The sequence below is a fragment of the Macaca nemestrina genome, chromosome 6, assembly GCF_043159975.1.
Source record: "Macaca nemestrina isolate mMacNem1 chromosome 6, mMacNem.hap1, whole genome shotgun sequence".
Classification (NCBI taxonomy): domain Eukaryota; kingdom Metazoa; phylum Chordata; class Mammalia; order Primates; family Cercopithecidae; genus Macaca; species Macaca nemestrina.
Window position 1 is genome coordinate 10,034,996 of NC_092130.1, and position 18,618 is coordinate 10,053,613.

Sequence of the window (18,618 nt, forward strand, 5' to 3'; positions counted from 1 at the left end):
TGTTCCCGCCTTCCCTTGGGAAGAATGCTAAAGTTTGTCGATAAATTCCAAATAATATGTAGCCCTTAATAACTTATTTAGAGTATTACGAGCAAGGAGCCCTTTGGTTATACTCATAAACGGCAGCCTGTTGCACTGTGTATCTCTCCTCCGGGGAAGCAGGAGGAGAGGGCTGGCATTTCTGGAATAGCCTCAGGAGGACTTTTCCTGCCCCTGGATGGACAGAGGATCATCTTGGAAAATTACTTTTCTGAGGTTGAATTCCAGATCCTGCATCCCTCTGTCAATCTGCCCGCAAGGTCTGAAGCTGGCCTTAGACCCTCTGGTGCTATGGTGCCCGTTAAACAGACAATGTAGTCTCCTGTTAATATGATTCAGTTAGGAAAGGGGTGGAGAAGGGCACTCACGGCCTTAGAATGTGTCAGGGAGGCCTGAATGGCCGCCCTCATTTCGTGCCTGCTGAGGGCAGGAGGGAAGGAGGTGATGAGCTCGCTCAGCAGGATAGGCCAGGCTGCACCCACCTCCCTGGGGGCTGGGGAAACTCAGTGTGACCTTCAGATCCTCAGGTGGCAGCTTACTGTATGATAGAGGTGATTTTTAATGTCTCAGGGCAGCCCCAGGGGCAGCAGAGACAGACCGAGCTGTGCAATCTGGAAGGGCCAGCTTTGAATCTAGTTTTGGCCCCTAGGGCTGGACCACTGACTTCAAGTCTCCAAGCCTCAGTTTCAGGTTCTTTGATCCTTGGGTCCGGTGAAGGCTGGAGATATGCTGCCTTCTAGCACCATGCCTGATACACAGGAAAGCCCCAATATCTGGGATTGTTTTTTTTTTTTTGTTTGTTGGAAAAAAAACATATATATATATACATAAATGTATATATATAGAGAGAGATGGGGTCTCGCTCTGTTGCTCAGGCTAGAGTGCAGTGGCACAATCTTGACTCACTGCAACCTCTGCCTCCTGGGTTCAAGCAATTCTCGTGCCTCAGCCTCCCTAATAGCTGGGACTACAGGCATGCACCATCACGCCCTGCTAATTTTTGTATTTTCAGTAGCAATGCGGTTTTGCTATGTTGCCTAGGCTGGTGTCAAACTCCTGGGCTTGAGCAATCCGTCCACCTTTGGCATCCCAAAGTGCTGGGATTACGGGCGCGAGCCACCACACCTGCCCTTTGATGCTGATTTTTAATCCTTACATTCACTTTACAGATGAAGAAGCAGAGATCTAAAAGCATGTTTCTTGCCTGTAAATGCTGACGTTCACTTGTCTGATTGCCAGGTACAAATCTCTGTACTTTCACAGTCTTTGGGAGGGCCCATGGTGAGCAGACTGTCCGGACCTAGTTGGAAGCAGCCGTGGAGCTCTCACTACTCCAAGCTTCATCTTGGTTGGTCCTTAAAAGGTGAGTTCTCTCCCCTTGCCATAAATCCCCACCATCTCTAACCCTCATCGCTACCCTAAAGCATAGCCAGTTTTAAAAATGCCAGTAACACAAGGGAGAAAACTGAGGTCCTTTAATGATAAGTTTGCGAGAAAAACAAAAAACATAAAAGGAATTACTGAGGCCCAGAGAGGTGCCATAACTTGCTCAGGGTTACACAGCACGTAAGTGCCAAAGGCAGGGAGCTGTAGCTGCTCCAGCATGGGTATGCCAGGGACTGGTGACAAGCCCAACCCCTCCAGCCCAACTCCACCCTTCCTCATGCCAACAAAAGGAGAATCATTTCCTATTTCTGGCATCTTTGGCAGCCCACAGAGCCAGAGAGAAGAAATATTTCCAAATATACCAGGCTGATCTTTCGTAGTTTCTCAGTCTTGCTGTCTGTTGTCGTTTGCAATCTGTTTCCCACGAGACTCTGGAAAGATGGAGGTGCAGGGCCTGGGTAACAGCTGCCCTCCTCAGGGCTGGATACCTGCTCTCCGAGTCTGTGTCTCCAGGCTGTGTGCTCAGACTTGACCATGTTTGGGCATGGAGGCTTGCCCCAGATGGGGACCCAAGTCTGCTTCCCTGGAGACGGGCGGGGAGGCCAAACTTCCTGCTGGAGCTCTGTGGCCTCTTTTGGGGTGGGGGCTGGGGGCCAGGCAGAAAGAAACCATCTGCTGCTGAAGACCCACAGGGCGCCGGGGAGACTGTGAGTACTGGATCTGAAAGCACTTGGGAAGTTGTTTCTCCGAAGACCGGGCTGGAGGGAGACTGTAGGGAACGCAGTCTGCCACGGGGCAGGGAGGCAGGCAGGCAGGAGGACTCCCTTCCTCTCAGGGCTGTCCTTCCGGATGGGGGGCCGGTGGTCTGGTGGCCAGCGGGGAGGGTGGCACAGTGGCCAGGTTACTCTCGTAGTAGGTGCCCTGGCCCTCTAGGTCCCAGTTCTCAGAGTGGCCAGAAGGTTGCAGCCTGGAGATTAACACCAGTCCTGGCACTTGTCACCGGTAGAGAGGTGGGACAAAAAATAGATTCATCAAGAGGGGTCCAGACTTCTGCTCCAAACTTTCAGGGTTTCCTTCATCAGTAATAATAGCTAATATCTACTGAGGGCTGATTTGGGGCTAGGCACTATGATACATGACTGATACTCAATATGGCATTTGATCTCTAGCTGAACTCTCTGAGGCAGGTACCATGATTCTCATTTCACAGTCACATGGTTGCTAAGTGGCAAAGCCGGGATTTGATTCCGTGTCTGATGACCTCAGAATCGCCCTGTCTACACCCCACCAACGTGTTAAACAATGTACACTATTACTTGTCCTTCTAAGGAAAAGGATGTCGACCCAGCTATCAGGTCACCCAGCATACTCCAAAGTCCTGCTTTCCTTTGTCCTCCATCTTCTCTGAATCTATCCCAGACCTCAAGTGACCTTTCTAAATGGGAAGATATACCCCGGAAGTTCAGAGATATTTAGAAATGCTCAAAACTGGGAAGTTCTTCTTAAAGTCTAACTGAAATCCCTCCTATGATAGCAGAAACCCACTTCTTCCTGTTCTTTCTGTCCCTCGGGGGATATTGACAGTTCCCATCCTTCCTGCTGCCGAAGGTTCTCCCTTCCGATGCTGAATATTAACTTCCTGCTGAAGTCACATCTACATGGAACCCCATGCATGGTCTTAGGAGGATTTATCAAGACTCTATAAACTCACTCACTCAGTGCAGGCAACAGTCTCATCAGAGCATTAGACACAGGTCAGACCTGAATGAGCCAAGTTTCCAGACTTCTGTGTGACAGGGAAGCCTCTCTTTTCCTTTCCTTCTGAGCTCCTAAAACTGGTAAAACCAGGTTCCTGCCTTCACCAGCCTCAGGAGTGCCCAGGGGCCTGGGAGGGCACTAGAAGCCACACAGCAGAGGAGGCAGTGGCCCTGGAAGGTAGGGGGCTAATTAGCCAGGAAGGAGCCCTCACGCAACAGGAAACCCCCACAGGTACGCTCCAACTGCCCCAGGAGAAAAATGGCTTCGTTGTGGGCGCTCAGCCCTAAGTTTCCAAAATGGGATTTCCCATTGGCTTCAAATGATTTATATCTCACAGTATAAATTGGGGTGGGGCCAAGTGCCAGTGACCCTTAAAGGTCTTGGGGAAGCAGTCTGTTGGGTCTTTTAGCCTACCTCCAGGTGATTCTGTTGCTTTACCTGTGAATACGTGGAGAGGCTTTCTCAACTGACGCCAGGTAGAAAACGGCGTGGGTGCTCCCATTCCCACAAGACCACAGAACAGAAGGAAAAGGATAAAAGGAGTTGAACAAAACATCTCTCTTTGTCGGGGGAAATTTCTGCTTGCTTGTGCTTTTATAATGTCTCCATTAGAATGTAGGGGAACCCCACCTCCTGGTTTCAAATAAAGCAGAAAAAGTTATCATTGGATGTCACCTCTGTCAATTGACAAGGGAGGTGGACCAGCTCACTGGGAAGGTGCGATGGGTATCCGTGCTGCCTGACCCTGGACTCTTCCCTTTAGCAGGGATGCCCAGGTATGGGGGCAGCCTGGCTGAAGGGAGGAAGTCAAGAATCTCTGACTGAATATTTGAAACAGTCCAGTAGTTAAGAGACGCCTGAGCAGAAAATAGAGCACTTTGCTGAAAATCTCTTTGGACTCATGCCTGTCCCCCTGGACACTGACTAATTAAACAAACAAATAAAACATAGTATGTTTATTACTTTAGGAACCTGGCAAGGAGAATAAAGTCTTCCCTGATATCTGGCTAAAATTTCCCCTAAAACGGAGGATTACAGTGAACAGGTCCCATGGCCCTGGTATTTTTGGTAGAAATGGACTCTGGTTACCTTAACCAAATAAAAACAACAGCAAATACATTTATCAGAAGGCTCTAGGACAGCTTGTGGAACGCACGGGAGATCACACGGGGACCATGGCTGGGCATCTCTGTGGCTCCAGGCGGCATAGATTAATGGGCTGTTTCTTGAAGTCTTTGTCAAGATTCACACTCCTGGGGGAGGGATCGGGAGCCTAGCAGGGGAGGGTGGAATCTTTGCTTGCATTGGGGTGGGGTCAATGCCCCGGGAAAAAACAAGGAGTTGCTGCCTAAAGAAGGAGGAGAGAAGGAAAGCCACCACCAGCAATGTGCCCATTCCGCTTTGTCCCAGGTGGCTTCAACCCCTGAAATAAGAAAGCCATCTCTGAGGCCACCATCATGCCTTCTTTCTTTCTTCTTTCTTTGCTTGAAGTGGGGGAAGGTTCCTTACAAAAAAAAAAAAAACACCGGAAAATGGTAAATTTCCTGCCTCTCCTGACAACCTGCAGCTGCCTTCTGGGGCCCTCCTCTCCTTTCCCTGCCTGCTGCCCGGCCCAGCCAGCCCTACCACAGAACCGTTTCTGGGCAGGAATACTCCAAGTGTCCCTGTGGGATAAGTGCCGTGGAAGAAGGTGTGTGGATGATGCACATGTACAGCTTGCTCACTGTATGGGACCTATGACCATTGTAACAAATGATCATAAACCTGATGGCCCCAAACAACAGAAATTTCACCAGAAGTCCAAAACCAGCAAGGTGTCTGCAGCCTGCACTCCCTGCAGTGGCTGTAGGGGATGAGCCATTGTTCCTTGCCCCCGCCAGCTTCTTATGGCTGCCCGCATGCCTTGGCTTGTGGGCACATCACTCCAATTGCCATCTCCCTGGTTATATCACCTTAGCCTTCTCTTCTATGTTTAATCTCCCTTCACTTTTCTCTTATTAGGACCCTTGGGATTACATTTAGGATCTACATAGATAATCCAATATTGTTTCCCCATTTTAAGAGCCTTTATCTTAATCACTTCTGCAAAGTCATTGCCACATAAAGTAACATTGATAGCTTCCAGGGACTAGAAAATGGACATCTTGGGGAGTCATTACTGAGCCTATTACATACTGTGTGACCTAGGGCAAGTCACTTTACCTCTCTGAGTCATAGGTCCTTATCTGCAACTGCCTCTCAATTGCATGGATTAGGCTTACATGGGGTATGAAAAGCAAGCCTTCTGGAAGTTGCAAAGCTCCAAATACAAACAAGAGTGATATTAGTATTTGAGAACCTTCCCCTCTCACCTGTCCTCTCTTTCTGTGGATCACCTGTGAACTGGGCTGATCTCACTTCTGTTTTCTTCCGTGGACCTAGAAATGATCACTGCCCCCAGTGAATATGGTGAAGAAGCTGGTGATGGCCCAGAAACGGGGAGAGACACGAGCCCTTTGCCTGGGTGTAGCCATGGTGGTGTGTGCCGTCATCACCTACTACGTCCTGGTCACAACTCTGCTGCCCCTCTACCAGAAAAGGTACTGAGCTCTTCTGGCCTGCCCACCCCCCAACCCTCTCCTAAGGGTCTGACATCTGTAAGGAACCCTGGCCTTCTATTCACCCCTCTCCTTGACCCTCACTCGAGGCAGCAGGGTCAAGACAATGCTCATTCTTAGGTTCTAGGGTTCAAGTGCAGGGGAGGTAGGATGAACTGAGCCCCACTGCTCTGAGATTCTAGGACCTGGTGGTAACAGACACATGATGCCCTTCTCACAAGAATTAGCAAAGAATCAGAGGAAATATTCCAGTGCAAGTTTGATCCCAGGAGGAATCAGAGAATTGCAGACGTTTACAGCTCAGCTGCATAATTCTGTCCCCTCTGAAGCCTCCCTGTCAGGTGGCCATCCAGCCTCCTGATGAATACCTCAAGTGAGGGGGAGCTCCTTGCCTCAGTGAACATCCCATTTCATGTTTGAGGTTTTCTGATGTGTCTGCATTGAGCCAGCATCTGCTTCCCTGAAGCTCTGCTCAGGAATCTCAGAGAAGGGTCCATGCCCTTGCTCCCTGACGTGTCAACCACTTGAGTTTTTTGGGGTTTTTTGAGACTTTAAGGAAGAACTGTGAATTTCTAATTTGTGTTCTATTTGGAACAAACACACTCAGTTCTCTCAGCCTGTCCTTAGAATAAGACTCAGACCTACTCTCTGGGCACGTTCCAGCAGCCGACAGCCCCCATCTGACTGGCAGTGGGTCTCCCGCAGGATACTTGGGAGATGAATCACAATTGATTTACTAACATGTTGACGAGCCTGTTAGCCTCTCCCTGGCCTGCTGCAGCCTCACTCTTCGCAATACTGGAGTGATTCCAGGCTGGACCCTTACCCTGGTGAGGCACCAGTTAAAGATCGTCCCCACCATCTTTCCCATCCTGGCTCAAATCAAGGCCCTCCTACATCTACTCCTTTTAGGAGAAAGAACACAGCTTTCAAAGCCACTCAGACCTAGCTTCAGGTCCTGCATGGCCTCGGCAAAGTCATTTGATCTTTCTGAGTTTCTCTTCTGCCTCTGCAAAACGAAGATGATTTGAATAAGAGAGTCTCAGGTTTGGCTGCTTGTTAGAATCACATCAGGGACTTTGAAAAACCACCAGCCCTGGGCCCAACCACCCAGGAAGTTCTGATTCATTTGCTCCGGGGTGTGGCTTGGACACAGGAATCTTTTTTAAAGTTCCCCAGGTTTTTAGAAGAGTAGGGTTGAGAACCAGGGTTGAGAACCAGTTATATAGATAATGTCTAAGACCCCATCTAGCTTCTACAATTCCTCCCTGTATCCAGGGACTGTGGGGTCATGTGCCTTTATTGCTGGACGCTTAAGACAAGATGAGGATCCCAGCCCTGGATCCCTCTAAAGGCTCCCAGGGGATCAGGGGTTCAAATGGATGTTCTGTGTGTCACTCAGTTCCAAGATGTAATGTGTGCCTGTGTGTGGTCTCCTCAGCGTGTGGACCCAGGAATCCAAGTGCCACCTGATTGAGACCAACATCAGGGACCAGGAGGAGCTGAAGGGCAAGAAGGTGCCCCAGTACCCGTGCCTGTGGGTCAACGTGTCAGCTGCGGGCAGTTGGGCTGTGCTGTACCACACAGAGGACACCCGGGACCAGAACCAGCAGGTACTGAACTGGGGGGATGGGGACACATCCCCTTATCCCTGTCAGGTATGTGAGACTGTTCCTAACTGTCCCCGTCCCTGAGGCTGAGAAAAATCAACCCACTTGACCAGGTCTCCCAGCTGGAATGAGGTTGAGCCAGCCCTAGCTCTTCTGTGTTGGAGTCACACAGACCTGGGTTTCAATCTGCCACTAACTGGCTGTGCAAACCTAGGCAAGCCACTTAGCCGCTCCCTGCCTCAGTTTCCACCCTTGTAAAATGGAATGCTAATGCTGCACCTTGAAGAGTTGTTATCAAGTCAGAGACGCTGTATATAAAGTACCATGCTTGATGCTGGGTGAATAGTGGGCACTCAAGCAAAAGCAGCGATGAGTGTTATTACTTTCATTCTACAACCTCAGTCAAATGAGGGACCAGGCACAGGGCCAGATCCTCAAAGTGGAATCCCGGTGACTACCCGGGAAACCAGGGACTCAGGGCTGGAGTAACTGCCATAAACAAACATTTAGATGGTTTTTCCATCCTCGCCTCCCAACATCCCACCCTCCCCTTCCAAAAAACAAAACTTACCACCATATCCTTTCCTAAAGCGATCAGTTGGCCCGTATTCTGTCTCCCTTCCTTCTTTCTTTCCTTCTTTTTTCCTTTTCTTCCTTCTTTCTTTTCTATTTTTCCCTCCCTCCATTCCTCCCTCCCTTCCTTCTTTCCTTCCTTCCTCCTCTCATTTATTTATTAAACAGCCATTGAGCACCTCCTGTGTCAAGCCTGTAGGACTCAAGAGGAGAGAGCTCATGCATGAACAGGCCTAGCAGGAGGGATTGGCACCGGGGAGAAGAATAGAGGAAGTTACAGGGGTTAGAGAAGGTGGATGTTTTCCAGCTGACAATGATGGGGATATCAGAAAGGTTCTTGGCAAGATCGCACCATTGCACTCCAGCCTGGGCAACAAGAGCGAAACTCTATCTCAAAAAAAAAAAAAAAAGAAAGAAAAGCTCTTGGGTGAGGCTTTTAACATCAGACAGGCACAGGATGCAAGGCGTAGAGAAGGAGGTGATATGGAAAGTGGGTATGTCTATAGGAGGAGGCAGGAGGAGGGAAGGGCTAGGTGGAGACAGGAGTGAGAGAGCTGACGACAGAAAGTGACCCATGATGGGGTGTATGCAGCTGGAAAAGGCTGCCAGGGCAGACTAACGCCTATTCCCAGAGGCTTTTGATCATCACAGTATGGAATTAAAATGTGTGTATGTCTCAAGATATGTCGACTTTGGCTATGCATTAGAACCACGTAGGAGTCTTAAAAAAACAAAACTAGGGTCCAAAACTAGACCTATCCAGGCGGAATCTCTGGTCAGAGATCCATTCATGGAGCTCCCAAGGTGATTCTAAGGCTGGAAATTATTGCTGTGGGCAATGGGAATCTTTAGGGCATGATCAGAGTTGGGCCGGGAAGATGGAGCCTACAAGTGTGTGGGTCTAGTTACGAGACAAAAGAGCCAAGGCCACAGCAGACACTCAGGACCAAGATGTGGGCCTGCAGCAAGGGAGATGCTGACTGTCAGGACTTGATGGCTGACGGGATGGGAAAGGGCAGGGTGCCTGGCATGGGGCGTGGAGGCTGTGGGATCTTGAGAGTGCTGAAGGTCAAGGAGAAGTGGGTCTGGGCAGTGCAGGATGGTCAGGTGTTTTATCATCGCTAGTGTGACTCGGCCCCACCAGGTGGAGAGAGGTCTCCAGGCCCACTGGAGGTAGCTCCTGCTCATGACCTCTGCTTTGGCATTCAGTAGCCCTTGATTTATCCCAAAGCAAGACACAAATTTTTAATAACTGGTGACATTCTCCGGGTGTGATATGGGCTGGAGCAGGCTGGTTTTCAGGCTGCCTCCCTGGTCCGGAGATTGCCAGCTCAGAGGAGCATCCCCTGAATGAGCTGTCAGCAGGATGTGAAGGAAGGATGTGCTGGAGCCACTGCTGTCCTCTCCTCTGCCATCCAGGCTTGACCAGGTGTGGTGCTGATAGCAGGCTGCAGGGGCTGGGAGGAAACAGTGGAAATGCCCTTTGTGTTTTTGCCAAGCAGCTGGGTTGTGGGCTAGCTGCTCCTTCCGCCTACATCCGTCATAGGGGTTCAAGTAGCTGGGGCTCCAGGCGAGCTGAGTGTCCTCTGGAATCACTGTGAAGGGCCACGTAGGCTCTCATCCCACCCTCCAACTCTGAAGGTGGGGGCCACAGTCTACCCTCAGCTTTTCCTGTGAGTCTTAGCCTGGAGCAGGTAAGTTCTAAATCCCCTCCCATTGTCTGTCCTGGGGACCTTACACCGCAGGGCTTGGGAAAAAGCTGGGTGGTTTCAGATCATTCAGATAACGAGGCTTAGCGGGACCCAGGACAGGAGAGAAAGGATGCATTCAGGCCCCCGGCTTCTGGGGTTGGCCCTGAAGAGTGAATTCCTGCCCAGTGTCTTGCCAAACAGGCCCGGCATAAAAGATCCAGAGGATCCCTGAGCAGGCAGAGGAAATAGTAGGCCCAGGATGGGCAGAAGCCTCCTCTTCAGAGCTCATCCATAGACCTCTCTTTAAGAAGGTAAAGAAGGAGCTGTTGTTGCAATTTCATAGATAAGTCAAAACATATTATCATAAATAATAATAGCATCTTCCACTTTTTTGAGTTCTTATCATGTGCTGGGCTCTGTGCTCAGTGCTTTACATGCATCATCTCATCTGATCCCCATGACAGTTCTTCTGGGCAGGTAGCCTCACTAACCCATATTACAAGGCCCAGAGAGGTCGTGGCAGTTGCCAAGGTCATGCAGCTCAGAACTCAGGCCTGTCTGACTCCATAGCCACAGTGTTGTTTAAGGAGCTAGGTTAGCCAAGGTCACAGTCAGAGGCATTGGAGAGACTCAGGCCAGGCCCCCTTACCCTCAGCTCAGGACGCTGGATTGTGTGCTACTGAGGACCTGGCAGTACCCAAAAGCTCTGAATGCCAGATTACTCAGGAGCCAGCTTCTCCCCAGCCTCAGCTGCTCCCTGGTTGGCTGGCACCGTATATCTGAGTGCAGTGCTCCCCATTTCCCAGGCTGTGAGGACCACAGTGCAACCCTCCTCTGTGCTGCTGGAGTGAAAGCCCTCAGGGCAGGCAGCTTCCAGGGTGGGGCCTCATATAAATCCAGGGAGTGGCCGAGGCCTGTAAGGAAGCTGGCTCAACACCTGCCATTTGGGTCTCAGTTGTACACATTTTGATCCTGCACATGATTTCACTAGGGCAAAATTAAGTGCATGAAGGAAGCACACATTCCTGGGCCCCGCCCTCAGTGATGCAGAGGGGGTAGGGACCTGGGCTGTGGGGGCCCTGTAGGTATCCCGCTGCAGATGGGGGCACCACACTTGCAGCACAGAACAGAGATAAAACCAGGGTCTCCGCTTTATGACCGCTTTGCAGTACTTTCCAGCTGGCCTCATAGGAACAGGGCAAAAGGTTCCTAATAGCAATAATCAGTGTCAGAATTAAATGTGTGTCATGCTCTGCTGGCACAAAACTCTTTTCGACGCATCCTTTCTTTCCTTTGGATCCCAGTGTCAAATACCAGCTTGCCAACATATTTTGTTCGCTGTACACAGGTTGAAACTGCAAAGGTTTTCAATTTTAAGTTTAGCTAATATTTTACTTTTTTTTTTTTTTTTGAAATGGGGTCTCACTTTGTTGCCTTACCTGGAGTGCAGTTGTGAGATCATAGCTCACTGCAGCCTCCAACTTCTGGGCTCAAGTGATCCTCCCGCCTCAGTCTCCTGTGTAGCTGGGACTACAGGTACACCACCATGCCCACCTGGATAATTTTTAACTCTTTGTGTAGAGATAAAGTCTCGCCATGTTGCCTAGGCTAATCTTGAACTCCTGGGCTCAAGGGATCCTTCCCCCTCGGCTTCCCAGAGTGTTGGGATTACAGGTGTGATCTGGTTTCCGACTTCTCTTCAAGTGTTGGAGGTCTGGCTCTTATAGATGTTCTAGATGGCCTGACATCCATTGTCTGGAGGGAGTGGTGACTGCCTGTCTGGAGGCAGCTGGCTGTCTCCCTATTGTCAGGCCCTGTCACTCCCTGGCAATTCTTCCTGGCACCAAGGCAAGTGTCAGTGGGCACCTCTCATCCCATTGCTTTGCCTGCTTCACCTGCTGACAATACCTTCATGAGCCCTGTAGGCAACTGAGCACATGATCTCTATTTCAGATACATAGGCCACTTGGCCTGTGTCCCTCCCTGGTTTCCTTAGGTGACTCTGTTTGAAGTCCTTCTTTCATAATATCCTTTGAAACTGATATTCACCCATTTAAGTGATAAAGCCATCAGGGCTCAGAAAGAGTGAGCAATTTGCCAAAAATTCTACAGCCAATCCAGGCAGAGCCAGGACTCCAAGGCAGGACATGCGCCCAGGTGTGTAGCCTGTACCCCGAGCAGCTCCAGCATTGCCATCCACACACACGACACAAATGAGAGCGTGCTCTCCAGACCTGCACAGCGCATGGCCTGCCAAGCTTTAGACCAAAGTCCTGACTCCAATCCAGGGGCCTGACTACAAAGCTGGTATTTTTCTTTGCTTCATATCAAGCCCTTGGCTAAGAAATGGGGATTTCCAGGCCCACGGCTGCTCTTGCTTCTCCCCACAGTGCTCCTACATCCCAGGCAGCCTGGACAACTACCAGATGGCCCGGGCCGACGTGGAAAAGGTCAGAGCCAACTTCCAAGAGCAGCAGGTCTTCTACTGCTTCTCCGCACCTCCAGGGAACGAAACCAGCGTGCTGTTCCGGCGCCTCTATGGGCCCCAGACCCTCCTCTTCTCCCTCTTCTGGCCCACCTTCCTGCTGACCGGTGGCCTCCTCATTATCGCCATGGTGAAGAGCAACCAGTACCTGTCCATCCTGGCGGCCCAGAAGTAGAGCCATCCATGCCATACCACTTGTCAGGGCACAGGGGACTGGCTGAGCCCCAAGGGCTGCTCCCCACTTGCAGACCTATGCCTTCTGCACCTGCCTTCCCACTCTTCCACTCCAATCCACCCTGTCTTCTATTGCAGGATTAACCTTTGAGAAATCCCTTTGTGAAGTCATTTCCTGCTTAAGAATGTACAATGGCTCCCCAGTGCCGTGGAGGCCATAAGGCCAGCCAGTTATAGCTCTCTATTACCTGTCCCTACTCAACAAACTCATACCTGTTTCCGGTTGCGTCACTATGTGCCCCACAGAGAACAATGATCGTCACCTCTGTGCCTGTGTTCTCCCTGTTGTCTCAAAGGGGTACCCATCTTCCCCTGGAAGCTGTCGCCAGAGAGCCTCAGTTCTTTATTTGAATTCTCTAATAAGAACAACAGCAGCTCCCATTTCTAGAACACATTTACAGTATTACTATTTTCTAGGATACAAAGTGCCATATATATTTTTAATTCCAATATTAATAAATGTATGCAAAACAACAATCAGCTGCAGGGAAATGCACGAGAACTCATCAAAATATTAGCGGCGGGATGGCGGTTAATTTCTGTTTTCTTCCTTACCCCCTTTTGATTTTTGGTGCTTTTCTAAATTGTTTTATTATAGGAAGGTTGTGTTTTGTATGTTTTTAATCAGAAAAGCCACGGTAGATGCCATTTAGGAAAAGTTGAGAGAGTGTGTCCCCCTCACAGAAAAAGATGGAAGTGGGTCTGGGGATGGAGTTGGGTTCCGGTCAGAGACAGGCCGTTCAGAACACACAATTTTAAAAACCCCTCTGGAGGAAAGGTCGTGATGTGGAGGAGGATTTGTTACTTAAACTGAGGGTATGGACTCTGGCACTGAGCCTGCTGGGGAAGCCTATCTCAGATTTGAAAAGGTCTAAATGGGAAGAAGCCATCGCCTTTACCATTCCCACTCCAGGAAGTTTTCCTAGAACTATGACTGTCCAAGTGTGGTCCCTGGACCAGCAGCATCAGGATCCTGGGGCAGCTTGTGAGAACTGCACACTCTCAGGCCCTTGTCCCAGCCCCACCGCGCTAGAAGCCCTGCACAGGGTCGGGGTAGCAATGCTTTATGTTTTAACAATGGTGTAGGGGATTCCGTGGCACACCTCGAGCCGGAGAACTACTGGTGTAGAAAGCGAGCATCCTGTCGCCGGGTTTTTCAGAGCAGATGAGTGACCATTCAGCAGGGCCAGTCCTGAGCTGGGTGTGAAGTTAGGCCAGTGTCTGAAGTTTCTTCCAGTGCTATGAGTCTAAGATGCAGCTCTTGGGTTTGAATCCTACTGATCCTTCTTGGGTTTGAATCTTGGGTCTCTACCGCTGCCCGATTTCATCTGTTTGATTCTTAGTTTTTTCATCTATAAAAGAAGAACTCCTTCTGGATAGTTGGGAGGGCTAAAGGAATGTTTGACACATCATAGGTGTCTAAAATGGCAACTATAGTTTTTGTTTGTTTGTTTGTTTTTGTTTTCTTAACTTTCGTTTTAAGTTGCAGGGTACACGTTCAGGTTTGTTACATAGGTAGACTTGTGTCATGGGAGTTTGTTGTACAGATTATCTCATCACTCAGGTATTAAGTCTAGTACCCATTATTAAAGCAAATGTGGTACATATACATCATGGAATATTATGCAGCCATAAAAAGGAAGGAGATCATGTCCTTTGCAGGGGCATGGATGGAACTGGAGGCCCAATATTATCCTTAGCAAACTAACGCAGGAACACAAAACCAAATACTGTATATTCTCACTTATAAGTGGGAGCTAAATGATGAGAACACATGGACACAAAGAGGAGAACAACACACCCTGGGGCCTCTTGGAGGGTGGAAGGTAGGAGAAGGGAGAGGATCAGGAAAAAAGAGCTATTATTAGTAACAAGAATACGTCATGAATACTCATAAACTTCCAAAAGTTATACTAAAAATGTTATCTGGTATGTATGGGTGCTTATTTATTCTGTGCTGGGCACTGTGCTAATTAGTTTGCCTTGTAAAAAAAAATGAGGTACTCCTGAACCTGCCTCATAGATGATGAGAAGCAACAGAGTACAGTGGCTAAGTATGTGGACCTGGGATGTGCACTATTTGTGTTCAAATTCCAACCATGCCATTCACAAGGTGGGTGACTTTGGGCAAATAACCTCTCTGTGCCTGTTTCCTCATTTGCAAAATGGAACTAATAATAGTATCTTTCCATAGAGTTTTGGCATGAAACGAATTCTTATGTAAATTTCCTAGGATAGTGACATATGGTAAGGACAATCTAAGTTACTATGAAAAACTGAGGCTGTAAGAGGTAACTGGCCAAGGCCATCTGTAAAGTGAGGGGCTAGGACTCTAGCCTGGAGCTGTGTGATTCCAGAGCCTGGCATCTCAACCACAGAACTCAGCAGAGCCAGCTGAAGGGCTGAGAGACAGCCACTCAAAGCCACAGGGGCCAAGCAGGGAGCTGTGCTGCATCCCTGGAACCCAGGTGCCCTCATGCAGGTTGGAGTTCTGAGGCAAGGCCCTGGAATCTGCACCAGCATCTGCCACTTCCAGCCAGGGAGCCGAGGTATCCCTGTGGCTTCTAGTTTCTTACCTGGTGGACTTTCCTTCCAAAGGCAGGCAGCTCATCATTCCCCGGAATTTTTCCCTTCCAGGATCAGGGAAGTCTCAAGGGTCCTCATGTGAGTCTTTTAAGAAAGTCTTAATTGTAATATTGTACTATAGTTTTGCAAAATATTAAATATTACCATTGGGGACATTAGGTAGAGGGGGCACAGAATGTCTCTGTATTATCTTATACAGCTGCATGTGAATCTACAATTATCTCAAAAATGTAAGTTAAAAAAAGGAAGAAAAATAAGAAAGGAAGTCCCAACTGGGAGTCTGATTTAAAGGGCCTATTTTGTCAATGGTTTCCATGCACCTGAATTTGGGACTAAAATACACAGAAACTCAGAACACCCAAACAATCTCTGCAGGGAAAAAGGCCATGTTCCCCTGGGAAAATTAGTATGTGGGGATGCCTAACCCCCACTGTCCCATAAATTATTAATGATGGCCTTCATTTGCTTGAGACAGATGTTCTCCTCCTGTTAACAAAGACCAGCCTTCTAGCAAATGCCACAACTGTCTGCTGTTCACAGAACTATATGCAAAGGATAAGCATGAAATAATGGGAATTTAAGCATAATGGAGTTAGACACTGCACTTACGTGTTTTTTGCAATAATATCTGCCTGGGAGCAGATAACCTTCATCAGTTCTCAATAAACCACTCTGCTAATGAGTGTCTAGTGCTTCCATTATTTATTACTGTCCTCTCATGGGCCAGTGACTCACACCGGAGAGGTGCACCTGGATGGTTCTCCCATGTGCCCTCCTCCAGAACGCAGACACAACGGTGGAAATCAGAGGCAAGGGGCCCCCTGAGCTCCAGCACTGGGGTGGGAAGGACCCTGGGGGACATCCTAACAGTGCCAGGTCTCAGACAGAGCTTTAGCTCATCAGTCCAAGCTGCAACCAGAGGAGGAAAGAAATGAGGGTTTCTTCTATTTTTGAAGATCTCAGAGGACCAGAATTTCACTTCACTTTTATGGTGTATCTACTCGCTTGCCTGCAAGGAACTTGGTGTCTTCTTGCCATTCTCTCTCCCTACCCTTCACCAATCATTGTGAGGTGCTTCTTTCTTCACAGTGAAGACTCGGCTTTATGCAAATTTAAAATAGTGCAATATAAATACTAATATAATCTTATTTTTTGTGACTTGCTGAAGTGATACCAGTTCCTCCTCTAAATCAACAATTCATCCAAAATTGATCTTAAACTCCTTGGGTCAGGGCATTGCAAACTGCACTTACTTTATTGTTCATTGGCAGCATAGGCTGTTATGTGAGACTATCCGGTATTCTTTGAATTAGTCTTGTGTTTGGGGGAGTTTGAATTCTATGAAATATTTAAGAAGACACTGTTTGAACAAAGTGCCACCTTCCTGTACCTTGCCAGCCATTGCCCTGTGATATGGAGCGGAAAGAAAATGGCCAAAGGAAGACCAGAGACACATGGAGAAATTCACTAGAGTCCAGTGCAGCAGTTCTCAAAGTGGAGGCTTGCAAAGTCCAAACTCTGTTCGTAATAACACTAAGACACTATTTGCCTTTTTCATTTTCATTGTTATGAGAGGGCAGTGGAATGTTCCAGAGGTCACGTAACATGCATTGTTACAATAGTCTGAATGTCGACATAGCAATGAGATTCCAGCTGCCTTTCTAAAGCAAACTAACACATTAGAGATTTGCGAAAAATATAAAACAATACCACTTCTCCCAATGTATTTTTTGGCACATATAATTGTTTTTCACAAAATTATGTTACTTTGTTAACAGCTAATGGATGTATTATTATTTTTAAATAAGTAAATTCAAATTAAATATTTTTACCATTCTTAGTTCTAATCTCGAAAATGGTAACTGTTAATAGATATAACCCATATACACCAAAGCTCTTAGGATCCTTGATCTTTTTCAAGCATGTAAAGGGGTCCTGAGGATGAAAAGCTTCAGCACTGCCAATCTAGTGCATCCAGAGATGAGGCCTCCAGACTCCTCCCACACTGTGCCCTGTGGAAATGTGAAGCTCTCCACCAGGCTCCATCAGATTCCCACCGGGGGCCAGGAGGAGGGCTTTAGTTTTCTGCATCACCTCTGGCTCCCAGATCCTGTTCCCCAAGATGAGTCAGTTGATGGATCATCCTCCTCTCCACAGTGCTTTCCTGGATTTTTCTCATGTCCCCTCTGATGCAGAACTCAGCTTCTTCCTAGCTTTGCACAACTCTCCCTCCCTACTTATATAAGTACATTTTCACCAGCCAACTTCCTCAAAGGATTTGGGAGATCAGAACGGGAGGTATATGGAAGCAAAGCCAACAACTCTAAACTGAGTATTGGACCACATTTGTGATTCCTCCCCAGGCCTGCTGCATCTCCCCCAGTTGCAGAGTCAAAGGTGGCTTAGATGGACTGTGTTCTCCCATAATCTCCATCATCTCATACCAACCTCCCCTATCCCCAGTACACATAAAACAAAAGCAGGGGCTTGAGAGGCACATGCGGCTTTGGCACATGTCTTCTGTCCCCACGCCCCACAAGACTGCTGCACTGAGTCCTCCTCCTCTGTCAATTCTGGAGCCCCTGCTACTCAACTCCCCTTTGATTTCACGTGTTCAAATACAAACGCTTCTTCTCTAAGTGCCAGTAAGACTTTAGAGATCATCTAGCACTTCTCCACTTTCTGTTTGGTGCTTGAACTCTCTGTTGTGCCACAGAAAGTTATTTAGTCTTTGGTACAGAGATCCTTTAGGGGTGACAGGAGTATCTTTTGTTCTAATGGGACAACTCTTGGTGGGTCTGTAAATAGCTTCAGGATGGGAGCTGCTTGCCAGAAGGACCAAGCCTTGATTCGAGGATTAGAACCTTCAGCTCTACCCTGCAACCTCTGCAGAGAGAGGAGGGGCTGGAGGTGGAGTTTAATCACCAATGGCCAGTGGTTTAACAATCATGCCTATGTAGTGAAATCTTCATAAAATCCCCTAAATAATAGGGTTTGGGGGGCTTCTGGGTTGGTGAACACATCAAGGTGCTGGGAGAGGGCCCAGAAACTGCACCTCCACGCTGTATCCCTCATACCTTGCCCTGTGCGTCTCTTCCATCTGGCTGTTTTTCCTTTGCAGTAAACATGTAAGAGTAAGTAAAGTATTAATAGTAATTAAAGTGCTTTCTTGAGTTCTGTGGATCGCTCTAGTAAATTATTATATCCTCCCTGGAGATGCGGGGGAGGTTGTAGGAATGCCCAGTCAGTCAGGTAGTGTGTGGATAGCCAGGACACTCTATTGGTGGCTGGCATTTGAATGGGGCAGTCTTGTGGGACTGACTTCTTAACCTGTGGGGTCTGAGCTAACTCTGGGTAGTTAGTGTCAAGAATTGAATTAAATTGTAGGACACCCAGTTGGTGCCAGAACTAGTTGGTATCAGTAGGGGAAAAAAACCTTCTTATGTGGTGTCAGAAGTATTGTCAGGGAGAACGCAGTCACACTCTTTCTACAATAGTTCTTTTTAATGACAACCTGCAGCAACACCTCTTTGGATGAATAACTCACTATAGCAAGATGCAGTCACTTCCATTTGGGCATATATTTAGCTGACCACTTCCTGTGCAAGAATCTGTCATTCCTAATGGTAATAAGGGCTAGCATTTGTTGAGCACCTACC

General features: G+C 48.3%; 2 protein-coding genes and 1 long non-coding RNA gene across 4 annotated transcripts in view; 1 reads left to right on the forward strand and 2 right to left on the reverse strand.

Annotated features, from left to right (window-relative positions):
* The window catches only part of LOC105480853 (potassium voltage-gated channel interacting protein 1), a 380,729-nt gene that overhangs the window by 343,180 nt on the left and 18,931 nt on the right, over nt 1-18,618 (reverse strand). The window lies entirely within an intron of this gene.
* On the forward strand, nt 1,315-15,641 carry LOC105480854 (potassium calcium-activated channel subfamily M regulatory beta subunit 1). 2 transcript variants are annotated; one of them, XM_011740051.3, is made up of 4 exons: nt 1,315-1,402; nt 5,605-5,762; nt 7,222-7,393; nt 12,045-15,641. In XM_011740051.3, the coding sequence occupies exons 2-4, from the start codon at nt 5,629-5,631 to the stop codon at nt 12,312-12,314; spliced, it is 576 nt and encodes a 191-aa protein (XP_011738353.2). In that variant the 5' UTR covers nt 1,315-1,402; nt 5,605-5,628; the 3' UTR covers nt 12,315-15,641. The 2 variants fall into 2 exon arrangements, with proteins under 2 accessions (XP_011738353.2, XP_011738352.2); XM_011740050.3 differs by lacking the exon at nt 1,315-1,402 and adding an exon at nt 1,494-2,132.
* LOC139363702 (uncharacterized) lies at nt 9,194-11,526 on the reverse strand. The gene is made up of 2 exons (XR_011624465.1): nt 11,094-11,526; nt 9,194-9,420 (listed from the first exon to the last, which is right to left on the reverse strand). It is a non-coding gene; the product is annotated as an uncharacterized lncRNA (long non-coding RNA).

Bases quoted from the DNA above. Each gene is read 5' to 3' on its own strand.
- LOC105480854 (XM_011740051.3), top strand. From the start codon at position 5,629: ATGGTGAAGAAGCTGGTGATGGCCCAGAAACGGGGAGAGACACGAGCC. The intron at 5,763-7,221 runs GTACTGAGCTCT...TGGTCTCCTCAG, and splicing joins CTGCCCCTCTACCAGAAAAG to CGTGTGGACCCAGGAATCCA. The intron at 7,394-12,044 runs GTACTGAACTGG...TTCTCCCCACAG, and splicing joins CCCGGGACCAGAACCAGCAG to TGCTCCTACATCCCAGGCAG.